At 46.7% G+C, this 16,457-nt stretch overlaps 1 protein-coding gene across 6 annotated transcripts in view; it reads right to left on the bottom strand.

The window, feature by feature from the left end:
- The window catches only part of LOC105917264 (extracellular sulfatase Sulf-2), a 65,189-nt gene that overhangs the window by 6,465 nt on the left and 42,267 nt on the right, over positions 1-16,457 (bottom strand). For all 6 annotated transcript variants that reach the window (XM_036143240.1, XM_036143232.1, XM_012852014.3 and 3 more), the window contains 16 exons: positions 16,278-16,398; positions 15,092-15,210; positions 14,760-14,911; positions 13,435-13,604; positions 11,383-11,533; positions 11,186-11,285; positions 10,909-10,984; positions 10,357-10,485; positions 8,918-8,974; positions 7,912-8,041; positions 6,355-6,598; positions 3,678-3,864; positions 3,045-3,141; positions 2,688-2,782; positions 1,299-1,373; positions 1,053-1,222 (listed from right to left, as the gene is read on the bottom strand). In XM_036143240.1, coding sequence (XP_035999133.1) covers positions 1,053-1,222; positions 1,299-1,373; positions 2,688-2,782; positions 3,045-3,141; positions 3,678-3,864; positions 6,355-6,598; positions 7,912-8,041; positions 8,918-8,974; positions 10,357-10,485; positions 10,909-10,984; positions 11,186-11,285; positions 11,383-11,533; positions 13,435-13,604; positions 14,760-14,911; positions 15,092-15,210; positions 16,278-16,398 — 2,073 coding nt within the window. The remainder of the gene's footprint in view (positions 1-1,052; positions 1,223-1,298; positions 1,374-2,687; positions 2,783-3,044; positions 3,142-3,677; positions 3,865-6,354; positions 6,599-7,911; positions 8,042-8,917; positions 8,975-10,356; positions 10,486-10,908; positions 10,985-11,185; positions 11,286-11,382; positions 11,534-13,434; positions 13,605-14,759; positions 14,912-15,091; positions 15,211-16,277; positions 16,399-16,457) is intronic.

Below are 16,457 nucleotides of genomic sequence, written 5' to 3' on the forward strand. Positions count from 1 at the left end.
CACGCCGAGTCATGAACTGGGACCAAAGATTAGTAGCAATTTAAAAACACATATTTCCATGTGACTATGTCCACAGAGACGCCTTGTGGTCATTCTTGGTATTGCATCGGCATCAGAGTCTGGTGTGTGAATGTCACAGCAGAGGGAGAGATTAGCCCAACAGAAAGATGTTTCTGGGACTGAGGGAGAAGCTGGCAGCTGACCGAGCAGCTGATGGAGGCTCCATGACTGAGTTGGGTAGACTGGCTGTAGCTGAATAAACTCCTGACACCTGATTGGTCCTCTATGTGGCCTAAACGAAGGGCAGGCTACACTGAGGACAGAGAATAAACTCTGATTTAGTCACCGAGGTTCTACAGCGATCTGAGAAGAAAGCCTTTATCAGGTTCTACAGTCGTTTGAATCTCTCAGGATTTATCACTCGTCAGCAGAAAAACTAAACTCCACCTGGTGGTCCAGCACCTTGTGGAGCATTCAGCAGCAGCAGGGTTCCCACTTTTTACTGACTGGGGATTTGCACCTGCAACTCCTGTGAACTGCAGAAGCAGCTGCTTTAACAGAGGCGGTCACACGGAGGCAATAACTGCTGAAGCAGCAGGGGGGACTTAGTTTATCCACAAACCATTTACTTCAGCTTTGTTTAATATTATCAGAGTCAAATATTCTGTTTCTTTAGATTTAAATCATTTCTGAACCAGATGCATGAAAACTAACGAAGAACAGAATAATGTTCCACTTTTTCTTCTCTCAGGATGTTATATGCTGGTAACTCATTCATGACGGCAGCTCCCATGAACAAGTTCTTCCTTTAAACGAATCATTCATTCACTTTGATGAACTAAAGCAGTTAAGAAACGTCTGATTGTCTGAAATGTTAACAGCTTCCTGTTCTCCACACAGAGAACCGGTGAAGCCTCCATCAGGACCACCTTTAGCTGCTGAAGCAGGACCAGGATTCCCTCACGGACTCAGGAGAACCTGAGGAACCCAGAACCGGGTCTCTAGCAGAACCTGTTTCTGACGTCTAAACGCTCAGCGTGTGTGTGTCGTACATGTCCAGAGGGGGGGCGTGTGCCAGTGCTGGTTGTCGTGCGTGAAGCAGGTGAGGCCCGGCATCGAACACGTGTCATTGTTTCGAATCCTCTTGATCATCTTCCTCATCTTCTTCCTCCTCTTCTGCTCTTTCTGAAGCCACGCCTTCTTGTTCCAAGCCCCGCCCTTCCTGCTCAAACACACACAGGTGGAGGTGTTTACAGGTGAAAAAAGACGAGGAGCCTGCTGTGACATTTCTGACTCACCTGAAAGGATGAAGGCCTCCTCCTCCTCCTCCTCCTCCTCTGAAGCGAAGCTTCTTCTTCAGCTTCGCCTTGTACCTGAAAACAAACACCATCAGCTGATAGAGCAGTCTGCAGGGTTCCAGCATGGATAGATGGATGGGTGGATGGATGGATGGATGGATGGATGATGGATGGATGGATGGATGGATGGATGGATGGATAGACGGATGGATGGATGGATGGATGGATGGATGGATGGATGGATGGATGGATGGATGGACAGACGGATGGATGATGGACAGACGGATGGATGGATGGATGGATGGATGGATGGATGGATGGATGGATGGATGATGGACAGACGGATGGATGATGGACAGACGGATGGATGGATGGATGGATGGATGGATGGACAGACGGATGGATGATGGACAGACGGATGGATGGATGGATGGATGGATGGATGGATGGATAGATGGATGGATGGATGGATGGATGGACGGATGGACAGACGGATGGATGATGGACAGATGGATGGATGGACGGATGGATGGACGGATGGATGGATGGACCGATGGATGGACGGATGGATGGACAGATGGATGGATGGACAGATGGATGGATGGACGGATGGACGGATGGATGGATGGATGGACCGATGGATGGACGGATGGATGGATGGATGGATGGATGGATGGATGGACAGATGGATGGATGGATGGATGGACAGATGGATGGATGGACAGATGGATGGATGGACAGATGGATGGATGGATGGATGGATGATGGACAGATGGATGGATGGATGGATGGACAGGTGGATGGATGGACGGATGGATGGATGATGGATGGACAGATGGATAGATGGATGGATGGACAGATGGATGGATGGATGGATGGACGGATGGATGGACAGACGGATGGATGATGGACAGATGGATGGATGGACAGATGGATGGATGGATGGATGGATGGACGGATGGATGGATGGATGGATGGATGGACAGATGGATGGATGGACAGATGGATGGATGGATGGATGGATGGATGGACGGATGGATGGATGGATGGACGGATGGATGGACAGACGGATGGATGGACAGATGGATGGATGGATGGATGGATGGACGGATGGATGGATGGACAGACGGATGGATGATGGACAGATGGATGGATGGACAGATGGATGGATGGATGGATGGATGGATGGATGGACGGATGGATGGATGGACAGACGGATGGATGATGGACAGATGGATGGATGGACGGATGGATGGATGGACCGATGGATGGACCGATGGATGGACGGATGGACGGATGGATTTTTCTAGACCAGATTTGGAAGCTAGTCAAACTGAGTCAGAACCTGTTGCGGGTCCAGTGGACCTGTCTGGTTCTGTTTTTACTTACAGGTACTTGTTGCAGTCACACTGCAGGGGGCGGGACTTCTTCAGGTGTCCTCTGACCTCTCTCAGGTTCTTTATCTTGGTCTGCAGAGTCTCGATCTGAAGGAGAGAAGACGAACAGAACCAGAACCGGTTCAGTTCACTCTGAACAGAAAAGGTGTGACAGCCTGTCAGAACCGAGTCAGGAAAACATCGGCGCCGATGATCCGATCGACCAATCATCCCCACAGTGACGCATGGCGGTGGCAGCATCATGCTGCGGGGACAGAGACCATCCGGACCTCTGCAGCGGCCCGGAACCATTGCTCGGACCGGTGGGGCAGCGGTTCCGTTCGGGCCGCTCTGCGTTCTGCTGCCTTACCTCGTGGTCGATGTGCAGCTTGTGGTCCTTCCACGCCTGCAGGGACTGATAGACGCCGGTGTCACACTTCACGGAGGCGTTGGACAGGATGGAGCACCTGCAGGGAAACGGTCCGGTTAGAGCGGGCCGGACCCACGACGACTTTCTTCCCCCAGGCGCCGGTTTAATGATTCAGAGAGCTGGACCCAGTTCTGGATCAGGATTGGTCTACAGCCCTGATCTAAGGGGGCCTAGAGGCCAAAAGAGCCGTGAAATGTCCCTTTAACTGGATTAATGGCCTTTATCTGCAGGTTCTGTCAGTAACTCAGGATCTGAAATAATCTAGTCAGAGAAACATGTACGTTATGATGTGCTGATAACAAAGATGATCCAGATCAGTGCAATAAATCTGATTTTTACCTTTAAGGGAATAAAGAATAAAGTCAGAATAGACTCAGTTTTAGATTTCCATACTTATCCTGAGGACATTTTAATCTCATACTTTCCAGGCTGGATGAAACTGCGAAGGAACCCTGGAGAACCCTTCACTGAGCGTATAACAGCAGCTACAGCAGAACCGGAACCACAGCTGCGGTTCTGAGCAGAACCGGAAACCACAGCCGCGGTTCTGGGCAGAACCGGAACCTTGCTGACCTGTGAGTCACTTTGACGGCGCTAGATGGCGCCGCTGCGTCGTCAACTCCTCCCATCCCACTGAACTCGTCCTGGGACTCGTTGTGACCGGCTCCGCCCACCACGCTCTGGTTGCCGGGGTAACCGTTCAGCTCGAAGACGGAGCGGCTGTAGCGGTTCCTCGAGTAGCTCTTCACGGCTTTAAACTCTGAGACACAAAAACAGCAAAAAGTTTCAGAGAAAGGAAAGAGGGAGACGCAGTTCTGTCCCCAGACACTAGAGGGCAGCACCCTGAAATGAATTAACCAGGGGAAGTAGAAGACAAACGTTAATCAAAAATTATTTACATGAATAATTAAAATGCATGATCAATAAACTCCTTTAGGGCTGCAACAAACGATTATTTTTATTGTCAACTAATCTTTCGATTATTTTTTTTGATTAGTCGACTAATCGCAATTATTTCTTCTATGATCTCCATCATCACTTCAGTTTCTTGTAAAAAATATTTTGACTCACCTGTTCTTGTCTACACACCTTTGAATGTCTCTTTATTAGCTTCATAAATTATCCTCCATAAAAAATATTCATTTTTAAATTCAAATTACTTATTTTTAATATTTCTATCTATTGTTTTAAAACAATCTTTCAACCTACAAGCTTTTAACGTTGCTCAATGTTAAAAAAAGATTTTAAGCTGTAGCCCAGTGTACAAAAGAGGAGCTTATTAAGATGTTTGCAGTCAGACTTGTTCTCTTTAATTAGGCAATATTCCCAGCATCAATATTAAAAACGAGCTAATTATCATAATATAATAATAATAACCGTTAGATATCATCTGATTGAATTGCAGTTGTAGATTCAAACAGTCTGAACCAAGCAGATATTTTGGCTTTACAGCCACATTCTCGCCTAAAGGCAATCCAAAACTTTGTATCAAAGAAAGTGTAATGTATGAAACTTTGCCAACTTTAGTGCCTTCTGCCATAGACATAATATAAGAGTAGACCCCGCATTAACTGTCGCTGCGCAGGAATTACGGCCGCCATCTTGGAGCGGTCGACTTGCTACCCTAACCTGCCGATTCAAGCTGAACACACTAATGATGCCTCAGCACTGTGCGGCTCATTTTTGTTTAAATCGAGGGACTATTTACGTCAGGGCTTGAGGGACAACTTTTCACAAGTAAGATGAACAGATATCGTTTATATTTTTGATTAGAATGTGATTTTTCTAAAATTAGGCAGAGAGATACACATCCAAGTCTTGACTTAGTCTCTCCAAAACCGCATCTGCTTCGTGACGGCATCAGAGCTTTGTTAGACATTAGTGAATAAACAGCATGTGTATATATATACATATATATATATATATATATATATATATATATACATATATATATATATATATAGAGATAGATAGATAGACAGACAGACAGACAGACAGACAGACAGACAGACAGACAGACAGACAGACAGACAGACAGACAGACAGACAGACAGACAGACAGACAGACAGACAGACAGACAGACAGACAGACAGACAGACAGACAGACAGACAGACAGACAGACAGACAGACAGACAGACAGATAGATAGATAGATAGATAGATAGATAGATAGATAGATAGATAGATAGATATAGAGAGAGAGAGTTCATTTGCAAAAACAGATAACTCCGTTTTTATAAATTAAAAAAACATACTTTTTATTATTTAGTTAAAAACGTTTATACAGTACTTTTATTTGTTAAACAAATACTTGGGCCTGTAAAAAGGTTTTGTTCTTTGGTTTCAATGTACTATGGAATATTTCATTGTATAATAATTGTAAATAAAATAAAGGTTACTACTTCACGGATTTCGCCAACCACGGGTTCTTTTTGGAACGTATATATATATATATATATATATATATATATATATATATATATATATATATATATATATATATATATATATAGATATAGATATAGATATAGATATATATATATATATATATATATATATGTGTGTGTGTATATATATATATGTATGTTTTTGTACATAGTAATAACAAAAAATTATTAAAGTGTATGAGTGGCTGTGTTTTGCAGCGTACATAAATTCTGTCAGAATATTCAATTACTTTTAATCACACTAAGAACATTTAACTGCACTGAACCATTTGTTATAATAGCTATAGCTTTAAAGTTTTCAGGAAAAAAAACAACGTGAAAATTAGTTCGATAATCAGCAAGTATAGTTGACTTAAATTGATTCTGCACCTGGTTAACACATTACACTGAGCTGAGTTCTCGACCGCCCCAAGACGGCGCCCCTAAATCTCGTCCGCGCCTATAGGCGAGAGCGGTCGATGCGGGGTCTACTCTTTATATATGTCTATGCCTTCTGCAGCCATGTGAGCTGCAGCCATGTGATGGGGGCGCTCTTTCCTTGCCAAGGAACAAACGCTATACTGCCCTCTGCTGCAGCCTCGGTGAACTGCATGTGATTTAAACTACCGCTGAAAGTGAAACTTTTAGACCGCCATAATGTTTATATATCTTTAAACGACGCAGAACTCCTTACATCGACAATGTTTCATTAATGTCGACTAATCGCTGCAGCCCTAAACTCCATCCTTTTCAAATTTAATCCCAGCCTGACCTGAAGTCCACTCACTGCTGCCACCTGCTGGCCTGTGGCGGTAACACTCACTCTTCTTGGAGAAGAACGATTTCTTCTTGAAGGACCTGGTGATGGACGGCCGGACGTTGGTGGGCAGGAGGTCGCTGAAGTCGCAGTTGCAGGCGTCCGAGCTGGGAAGGTACAGCTGAGATTTGATGCTGATTGGCTGCTGATGGCTGACCACGCCCCGCTGGAAGCCTTTGGCCCCGCCCCCTTCGGTCTTGCATTTGAAGAGCCGCAGCTTTCCCGAGGCGTCCTCCACGCACTGCCACTTCTGCACACACACAGAGGAGATGTTCGTGAGGAAGAGGAGGAAAGAAGGAGATGAAGGAAAGACCTGAAGCAGGAGGTGAAAAATGCTGGAGAACAGTTTAAAGTTATGAAAGGAAACGTCCACGGCTACCTGAACAAAAGCGCCCTTTAAAAAGGGAAGGGTTAGTGAAAAGCAGCGTGTCAGACTCATTTCTATACTGGCCCACTTTGGCATCATGTTGCTCCTGTATAGATGATACTTTTGATTTCATAATTTCTTTCCAGTTCACATAAAAATCTAAGGAATGTCACAGTAACATAAAAATAGCACGGTTTGCCCAATTTAAACAGTTTGTCTGCAAAAAAAGTTCACATGGGAGTGAGTTACACTGTAAACTCATCGTTCTGCATCACTTCTTCTCTTTCTGGACATTTCTGGGTTGTTTTAATGTGTTGGAAAACTGACATCTAGTGGCAGGAGGCTGTTACTGCACAGTTAAAAAGATAAAATTGCCTTGCCGGGCCGGATTCGGCACATGTGGCTTAGAGTTAAAGTTACTAAAACACTAATAGAACATCAGGAAAGTGTTATTGACGTATGTAACTCTGATCATATCATGTCCAGACGCACCTGCATAACTTTCCCGTGTGAAAGAAGCTCTCATGCTTACAGAGCGAGTTATTGTGTTTTATTTACCCAGGGACTCAGAGAGGAGCTGTGTTAGATAAGAACCGGATCGTACCAGTGGTGCATTCCTGTTTTCTCAGATGAAGACTACTCCCACCTCCTATGTTAACCCAGAATGTGATGAAAGTAAACTATTTTCCTCTCGCTCCGTTTCCTGCTCAGGGTCAGAGACGTTCAAACGCTCCATGCCTTTGAATAAAACTGCAGACAAAGACGCATCTTTCTCTAATTAATGAGTAGCTTGCTGTCCTTCTTGATAAAGATTAAAATCCACCACACCTTCCTGTCTACGGGACTCTGCCTGCAGGTTTTTCCTCGTTCTCCTCACAGTCACAGGTCGTTGTTCTAAAATGTTTGCTGGTTCTGACCTGTTGGGCCAGAACCAGGCGGGTCTGACACCTACAGTCAGATATGAGGAGGTGTTTAGTCTGAACCTCTGCATCAGTTTTCAGCACCACAAAAGATTTCCTGAACCAGCAGGACCAGCAGGACCAACAGGACCAACAGGACCAGCAGAACCAGCAGGACCAACAGGACCAACAGAACCAGGGGTTAAATGTGGAGGAGACGGGGAAGCAGAGACGTGTGAGCGGAGCCGCAGAGGAAGCAGGATTTAGCGGCGCAGCAGCTGCAGGTGAGCGGCGTACCTGTCCGCTCTGCTGGCAGGGCGTCTGGTACTCGGCTCTCTGACACAGATCTTTGACTCGCTGGTGTTTGGGCAGGAAGTTCTCCTCCTGAGACACCTCCTTCCCCTCCACCCGAGGGTGGAGCAGCTTCCTGTGAACGCAACAACGGAGAAGCTTCAGCATAAAAAACATCTTTTTACTGCAGCTCATTTATTTAACACTGGAGATTTAAGAGAAAAAAAATATTTTATCAGTTCATAAACGATTCTTCCGACAAAAATCAAGAACCGGTTCCCCTCATGAGTCCTCTTGTTTCCTTTGTTCAGATTGTAGGAACTTTTAGTTCATAATCTATGACTTCCTGTTTTCCTGGGGTCTAAATATGACGATCGTTCCTCCCAACGCTGCTTCAGAATGAGAGTTTGTGTGTTTAATGCTTTCCTCGTGGTATTTTATGTTGTGTTTCCGTTCATTAATGTTCATTATTGTTGCTGTTAGGAGCTGAGGAGGCCGGTGTCAGTCTTGGCAGAGGGAGGAGCAGCAGAACCACCTAAACCAGGTCCAGGTCCAGGTCACAGTTCTGTGTATTTAGTTACATTAAACCTGTTGAGAGCCGAGGATTGTGGTCCAGACCATGAATTCCTGACGTCTTACATCAGGCTGAAGACTATCTTGTATTTCAGGATCCACTTTTAGTTTTTGCTCCTTAATGTTTGATGTGATTTTTACCATTAGCTGCTCGTTTAGTAAACCTTTATAAACTAAAATAGTTTTTATCTCCACCATTAGATGCACATGTAGCTTTAAATGTAGATAAAAGTGTTTTTATGCTGCAAATAAAAAAGTGCTGATATTAAAGTTCTGGTGTCACTTGGACCAAACGCCTCTCAAAGCGTTTGTGTTTGGCTTCAGCGGGCCACCTGAGCATTCAGAGGTTCTGGACGTGATGAGCAGCTTCTCCGGCGGGTTAAACCCAGATGGTTCTGTCTGTGAGTGTCTAGTTCTGACTGACCAGAGACATACTTACCCTCTCTCCACCAGGAACGAGTCTCTCCACACCTTCGGCTTCCGGGTCACCTGAAACCTGGAGAAGAGAGAAGAGCAGCGGCGTCAGCGCCTCAGGTCCAGAACCTCTTCCTGAAAGAGCTTCAGAACCACCAGATGATCCGTTTCTATTCTCCCTGCAGCATTTCACCCTGTGTGGAGAAACAGCTGCTTCTCTAAGCTCATGGCGGACCTCCTTCCTCCCTTTCTGCAGGTACAACCTCTGTGGCTATCAGGCAGCAGCACCGTCACGTTACTACACAGGTAAAGACTTTAACACAGAACCTCGGTATAGAACCAGCCCTGCAGGCCAATCAGCTGCTGCTCAGATCCTCCAGACAGCAGAAAATCTTCCTCTGGTTCTTGTGAACGGCGGCAGGATGAAGGTTTCTATCACAGCGGCTGATCCGGCTGACAGCGCTGAGCTAAAACCGAGTTCATGGACACGATTAACGAGCGTCAAAACGTGTGTTAAGAAAACGCTTCTCTGGTCATGCTTCCCCCACACAGGTTCAAGTCCCGGTAAGCAGACCCACAGGAAGCCTGGAGTTAAGTGCCTTGCTCATGGGCACGCTGAAGTCCATGTATCAGAGCTCTGATTACCCCGTATGTTCCTAACAGAGCACTTCGCTCTCAGACTGCAGGTCTGCTGGTGGTTCCTAGAGTCTCTAAAAGTAGAATGGGAGGCAGATCCTTTAGCTATCAGGCTCCTCTCCTGTGGAACCAACTCCCAGTTTTGGTCCGTGACGCAGACACCCCGTCTACTTTTAAGATTAATCTTAAAACTTTCCTTTGTGACAAAGCTTCTAGTCAGAGTGGCTCATGTTACCCTGAGCTACCTCTATAGTTATGCTGCTATAGGCTTAGGCTGCTGGAGGACATCAGGGTCTATTTCTCTCTCTCTGCTGAGTTCTCCTACTGCTCTCCAATCTGCATTGTTTGTTGTTATTTCAGCTTTTAACTTTTTGTTCTCTGTCATTTTCTCTTCATAGAAGGTACACCTGGTCTGGCGTTCTGTTAGCTGTGACATCATCAGGGGAGGCAGATCATCCTCTATTACCATCTAACATAGAAAGTACTAGTTCACACTGAGCCTGGTTCTGGTTCTGCTGGAGGTTCTCCTCCCTGTTAAAGGGGAGTTTTCCTCTCCACTGTCGCTTCATGCATGCTCAGTATGAGGGATTGCTGCAAAGCCATCAACAATGCAGACGACTGTCCACTGTGGCTCTACGCTCTTTCAGGAGGAGTGAATGCTGCTTGGAGAGACTTGATGCAACCTGCTGGGTTTCCTTAGAGAGGAAACTTTCTCACCAACCTGGAGGATCTGATGGAGTCTGACTTTGGAAAGAGACTTGATGATGAGATGATATTAATTAGTGTTATATAAATAAAGTGTTATTGACTTGAATTGTGTGTGGTCACCTGTTGGCAGGTTTGTCCGTGTCCAGCAGGGGGAGGATGGACTTTCCATCCATGTCTGCAGGCGTGTCCAGGCCGGCGATGTCCAGGATGGTCGGCGCCAGATCGATGTTCAGAACCATGTGTGGGTTTCTGAAAGGAACCGGTTATAAACGTCAGGTTTCAGGTGTAAACGTGTCCCCGTTGGACCTGTTCCTCATGAAACCACTTCTGCTTTGTTTAAAACTGGGAGACAAATGTGAGTCTGTTCCTAAAGCGCAGAAACAAATGAATGTGTATCGACGTGCTTCTGTTTAACATTACAGAGTGAATAATTCCTGCTGACTGAGCAGGAAACTCTGTGACTGTGCTGCAGCTCTGAGGACTCTAATCTAGTTTAGCCGCTCCGTCTCTGCAGAGCCTCAGATCACATCTGGTGGCCTGTGATGCATTCTGCTGTCACGCTGATCTGGTTTACTCTTTATTTCAGGCGCATCTCTAACAGAGGAGCTCTCAGACTCCACTGCTCTCCCTCACACCGGGCTGAAAACGTTGGGGGTGTCGGTTTGTGCTTACATGCTGCCTTGCTCCACGTTGGGTCCTCTGATGTAGAACGGGACTCTGATGTCAAACTCGTAGGGCATGGATTTACCTGCAGACAGCAGAGAGCATTACTTTAGGCTTAGCCTCCCACTGGTATTAGAGCGGAACGTTTCAGGCTTTTCAGGCGAGGAAGCAGCTGGACGACAAAACAAAACCATCTTGAAAGACGTTAAACCTTCAGAGAGCCCAGAGAATCGTTCATGGGATCCAGACTGGATCCGGATCCCATGAACGATTCATTCCGCCGTACCTTTAACGAGGCCGAACTGCCCGATGTGGTAGCCGTGGTCAGACGTGTAGATGATGTAGGTGTTCTCCAGCTCGCCCGTCTCCACCAGCATGTTGTGCAGCTGAGACACACAAGCAGACACGTCTGATCAGGAGCCGGTTCTGGGCCAGCGGGCCTCAGCGGCGCCGGGCGGGCTGGCTGGGGGGGGGGGGGCTCACCTTCTCCATGCTGTCGTCCACAGACAGCAGCGTCTGCAGCCGCTTCCTCTGCAGCACGTTGGTGAACTCCATGTGGATGGGCCGCATGGGGCCCGTGTAGCGCATGATCCAGTGCTTGTCCGGGTTTGGGGCGTAGTTGTAGCTGGGGGTTCTGGTGGGAGAGGCAGAGGACGTCAGACTCCACCGGGTTTGGACCTCCTCTCACAGGAGAACCGCTGTTCTAGTAAAGCTACCATCTTTAAACACAAACGCTGAATATTAAAACATAAAACCTCCATAGATTCATCTTCCTGCCTCTGGTTCTGTTCCTACTCCATCGGATCGACCCGGTCTGTCTATAACCCCCCCCCCCCCAGTCAACAGGGTCATTTAGAGGCTTCTTAGCCATTTTCCATGAATTAATGCTGATTTGGTTCTGTCTCGTTAAGCCCGTTAGTTTTTTGGTACCGGTTCCATGTTTGACCCTTTAAAACTAAAAGTTTCTATTTTTCTCTAGCTTTGGCATAATTTCCAGTCATCATGAATAATCCATGAGCAGAGATATAAAGAATTAAAACCCTGGATGTTTAAACCGTGATGCTGAAGACTTTATGATGTTCCTATCATTGTTTTTTTTTTTTTTGTTTTTTACCAGCTGCAGCAGGAAGTTAAAAAAGCAAAGAAGAAGAAACAAAGTGAATCTTTGAAGGCGTCCCTCCTTGAAGCAGGAAGGATCTTAATCCCAGTAAACTTGGTGTTTTTCTCCCTCAGGCAGCAGGAAACAAACTCGGCCTCGCTAAACGGCTCCAGGCTGGAAAAGCTCCGGGAAATGAGCCGAACTGGACCGCTTCTTAATTAAAGCTGCCGCTGTTTGTTTTAATGAGGTTTGGGGGGGGGGGGGGGGGGGGGTTCTCTGAACGTTCCTGCAGATGTTCTGCTGCTCGTGTCGGTGGAGCTCATTAATACGGCAGACGTTCTGTTTGGATAACGGATGAATAATCTGAGCCAGGACAGGAGCGGGCGTCGCTCTGAGCTCGGCTGCTCCTGTCTGAATAGCTGGAAACATCTGCTCCTGTTCACCGGAGCAGCAGAACCCGGCGGCTTTAAGGGCGACATCTGGACGTCCGGTTCTGGTCCACCTGGAGCAGAACCTGGAGCTGCTGAAGGTCGACGTTAGGTTCCCAGGTCAGAAAGTCTCCTGCAGACGATGCATCAAGCCTCAGCTGCAAAAACAACTAAAATTAAACGTATTTGTCCTCATATTGAGCAGCTAGATAAGATCATCTGTTAGTGGAATGAAACAGGAACAACTCATCTCCATCAGCTTATTTAAAATGCATTATATTTAATTATCTTATTTTAGGGGTCAAAATACTCATTCCATTGGCAGATAATCTTAGTTACCTGATCAAATAATGGACAAATTCACTTATTTTGAGAAAATGTGACTTATTTTTAGTCAGCAGAGCAGCTGTAGATGATAAAATAAAATGCCTCTTTCTGCTGATGTCTGTTTTCAGGCTTACATCCTGAGAGCCAAGCTCTAATCTGCATTGTTCCCTTTCTGGGCAGGAATAAGAACCCAGAGAAGCTCTTCGTCTGGTTCTGTTCCTCGGCCGGACTGGACCGGCGCCAGCTGAGAGCGGAGCAGCAGCTGCTGGACAGAAAGGATGACTGTCAGCGTGGAGAACCTCCTGCAGAGACTCTGTTCCAGCAACAAAACCAGCTGCTGAGCCTGAAACCGGATTTAGACGGCGTCCAGGAGGGCAGCCAGCCGTTCCTCTGGACCCGGGTCGACCCGCGGTTCTGACCCGATCCGTGAAATAACTCAGAGCGTCTGGAGGGTTTCAGGGTTTATCCTGCGGAGCAGAACAGAGCGGCTCCGTTGTGTGTGTGTGCGTGTGTGTGTGTGTGTGTGTGTGTGTGTGTGTGTGTGTGTGTGTGTGTGTGTGTGTGTGTGTGTGTGTGTGTGTGTGTGTGTGTGCGTGCGGCGCCGGCTGAAACGGACCGGACTCCTCCTCAGAACCACATGTCACATGATCAGGTTTCACCAGCGGAGTGTGAGCTGCCTACATGTGCTGCGACGCGTTGGGGAAGGCGTTGCTGTACTGCGGCGCCGAGTCCTCGGGTCCGTGCGGCGCAGCGTGGCTCAGAACCATCAGAACCGGCCGGTGGGGGTAAACCCGCTTGGAGGAGCGGAAATAGCGGATGGACTCGGCGGTGATGAGGTCGGTCAGGTAGTCCTGGAGACACAGAGGGAGAGGAGACGATCAGACAGAGGCTGAGGAGCAGTTCTAGGTAAACTACTTCTAGATGGTCCAAACTACAGCCCCGGTTCTTCTGGACCAAACAGGCTGCTGGTTCTCTAATGTTCTCCAGAAACAGAACCGCTGGCTTTCTGCTGAGGTCCAGTTACACAGCTGGCTCTGTCAGGAAGGCTAACATGGAGAAGTTAGAGGTTCTAACTTAAAGGCTGTGAATAATTTTTAAAGTACTGAAGGAATCTTCAGAACTTTCTCCAAAACTGGACCTCCACGTTGGTGGAAGATGAGAACAGAAAGTTTTCTGTCTGCATTAAAAGGTGAACGGAAACTAAATGAAGCAGAACACGGTGAAGCACGGTGGCGGCAGCGTCATGCTGTGGGACGGGGAACCGGGTCAAGCCTGGTCGGAGACCCGCTAGAACGCGTTTAGAACCTCCTGAACGTCTCGTGGTTCTGACCCGTCGTCATAGGGCCGGACGATATAGAAAAATAGTGTATCTATAAAATAGAAATCATATTGATCGATATCGATAATTAATCAACAAATTCAAAACAAATATTTTAAGTGCAGCCGTGGACATTTTATGCTGTTGCTTAGCAACCCGTTTTTAGATAAAGATACAAACACTGAATTCAAACTCAACCCTTTATTCAACCAACTTTTTTACCAAAACTGCACGTTTTTAAAAAGAAAAAAGAATGCGTGCTCTCTAAACTCTAAAGAGGGCGGGGCTTGGTTCCTGGGTCTGCGTTGTGATTGGTTGGGAGGAAGTAATATGTAATGATGTAATATTAACCTACATGATAGAATGCATAAAGATGGAAAACTGTTATTCTATTGACCATTTATTTATCTTTTTACTATCATCGATATACGTCTATGGATCATTTTTATCGTTACTGAATTATCGTCCAGCCCTGCGTGGTTTATCCACCCGATTGGACAGCGCTGACCCTAAATGTCTTCAGCCTGACACCAGAACCTCACCCTGTAATGAACCTGTTTACAACAGAAGCGTTAGAAAAAGGTCTGAACCATGAGGCCTGAGGGTTCCTGTCCGCTGAAGCAGGGACGCTCAGCGGTTCCGGTCCAAACGGACCCGGGAACGCTGCAGGACCCGCTGAGGCTCTGACCTGAGGGTACTGCGCGCCGTGCTTCTCCCGGACGCCGTTGCGGCTCAGCGTGTAGTTGTAGAAGCGGCTGTTCTTCACCAGACCGAGCCACTCCCTCCACCCGGCAGGAACGTACGAGCCGTTGTACTCGTTCAGGTATTTCCCAAAGAAAGCTGCAAACATGACCAGCAAACACAAAGTCAGGACAACACAGCGGGAGACAAAACATTTCCTTCCTACAGGCAGATCCCCACCGTGGCTCTAAACCAGAGAAAACATCCGTCCATGGTCTGCAGCCTAAACCTAAAAGCTATTTCTTAGTAAAACTTAGAACCAGTCGGTCAGCCTCCCACCTGTTCTGTATCCCGTGCCGTTGAGGTAGACGCCAAAGGTCCGCGGCTCATGCTGCCGCTGCCATGACGGCGAGGAGCAGTTCTCGTTGTTGGTGTAGGTGTTGTGGTTGTGGACGTACCTGAGAGAGACGGAGGAGCGGCTCAGCGTGACGACAACCAACGTCAAACAGAACAAAACAAGAAACTAAAACCTTTAACTGTAACAAACTAAAAAACTAAAACCTTCAGCTGTAACAAAACTAAAAAAATAAAACCTTCAGCTGTAACAAATCTAAAAAAGTAAAAATTTTGAGCGATGGATTGGCCCTGACAGGAAACACGTTTCAAGCAGGCGACGCTGCAGAGACTGTAAAAATGGTTCAACATGAAATAAAAAAGTATTTTTAAAACATAAATTAAAAACAGCAATTTAAGATTAGCAGAATAAAATAAATATTGAAGGGCAACCTGAGTACTAACGCTGTCTAGATCAGGAATTAAAGACCAGGAGACTTCGGCATCATGATGGAGATCATGGGTCGGCTCAGATCTTCCTCTCTAGCAGCTTTTATTGGGTCTCCACACCAAGCCATATTAAGCTCTTCATCACGGTCCGGAGGAAGAGGAGCATGATCCTGGACCTTGCAGTTCCTGTCTAGGAACCTTTAATAATCAGGGGTTCATATAGAGTCTGTGTTCCAGTAACAGGGACTGATTAAACCCGACTGTGACCCAGTAGAACCCAGAACTGTGCAGCACAGGAGTGCTGAGTGAGAAACGAGTGTTTTTCAGTTGTTCTTTAGTTCTGGATCAGTTCTTTTAAACTAAGAGTATTTATCTGGGCTCTATTGATCCTCAACTTTCAATTAACGAGTCAAAATCAAACTAAAGAAAGGCATTAATTTTCAGGAGCTTTGGTTGCAGACTCTGGTGGACCTCTGGCGGGAGAGACCCGGTGTTTTAATCAGAACTTTAATGGGTCGCTTTCATATAATGTGCTGAAAATGAACTGACAGAAAGAAGCAGACAGGAGTAAAAATAATGCAGCGATAGCTCAGATATCAGGCAGTAGAGGTAGTTTCTAATACTTTTGACGTGATGAACATGAAGTGAACCAAACTTCCAGTTCAGGCTTCATCACATCAGAGACGGGTGGGGCTCAAAGCTCTACTGTGATTGGTTGTTGGTCGTCTCCGCTGTGACTTACTTCCCAGTGAGCATGCTCGATCGTGACGGACAGCACATGGGCGTGGTCACGAAGGCGTTGGAGAAGAAGGTCCCGCCCTCCTCCATGATGCGGCGGGTTTTGTTCATGGCCTGCATGGATCCTGCAGAGAGACGGGAGCAATGTCAGCAATCCCCCGCAGGGACGGTGTGAAGCAGCGAA

Source organism: Fundulus heteroclitus, chromosome 1, assembly GCF_011125445.2.
Source record: "Fundulus heteroclitus isolate FHET01 chromosome 1, MU-UCD_Fhet_4.1, whole genome shotgun sequence".
In the NCBI taxonomy this organism is placed as follows: domain Eukaryota; kingdom Metazoa; phylum Chordata; class Actinopteri; order Cyprinodontiformes; family Fundulidae; genus Fundulus; species Fundulus heteroclitus.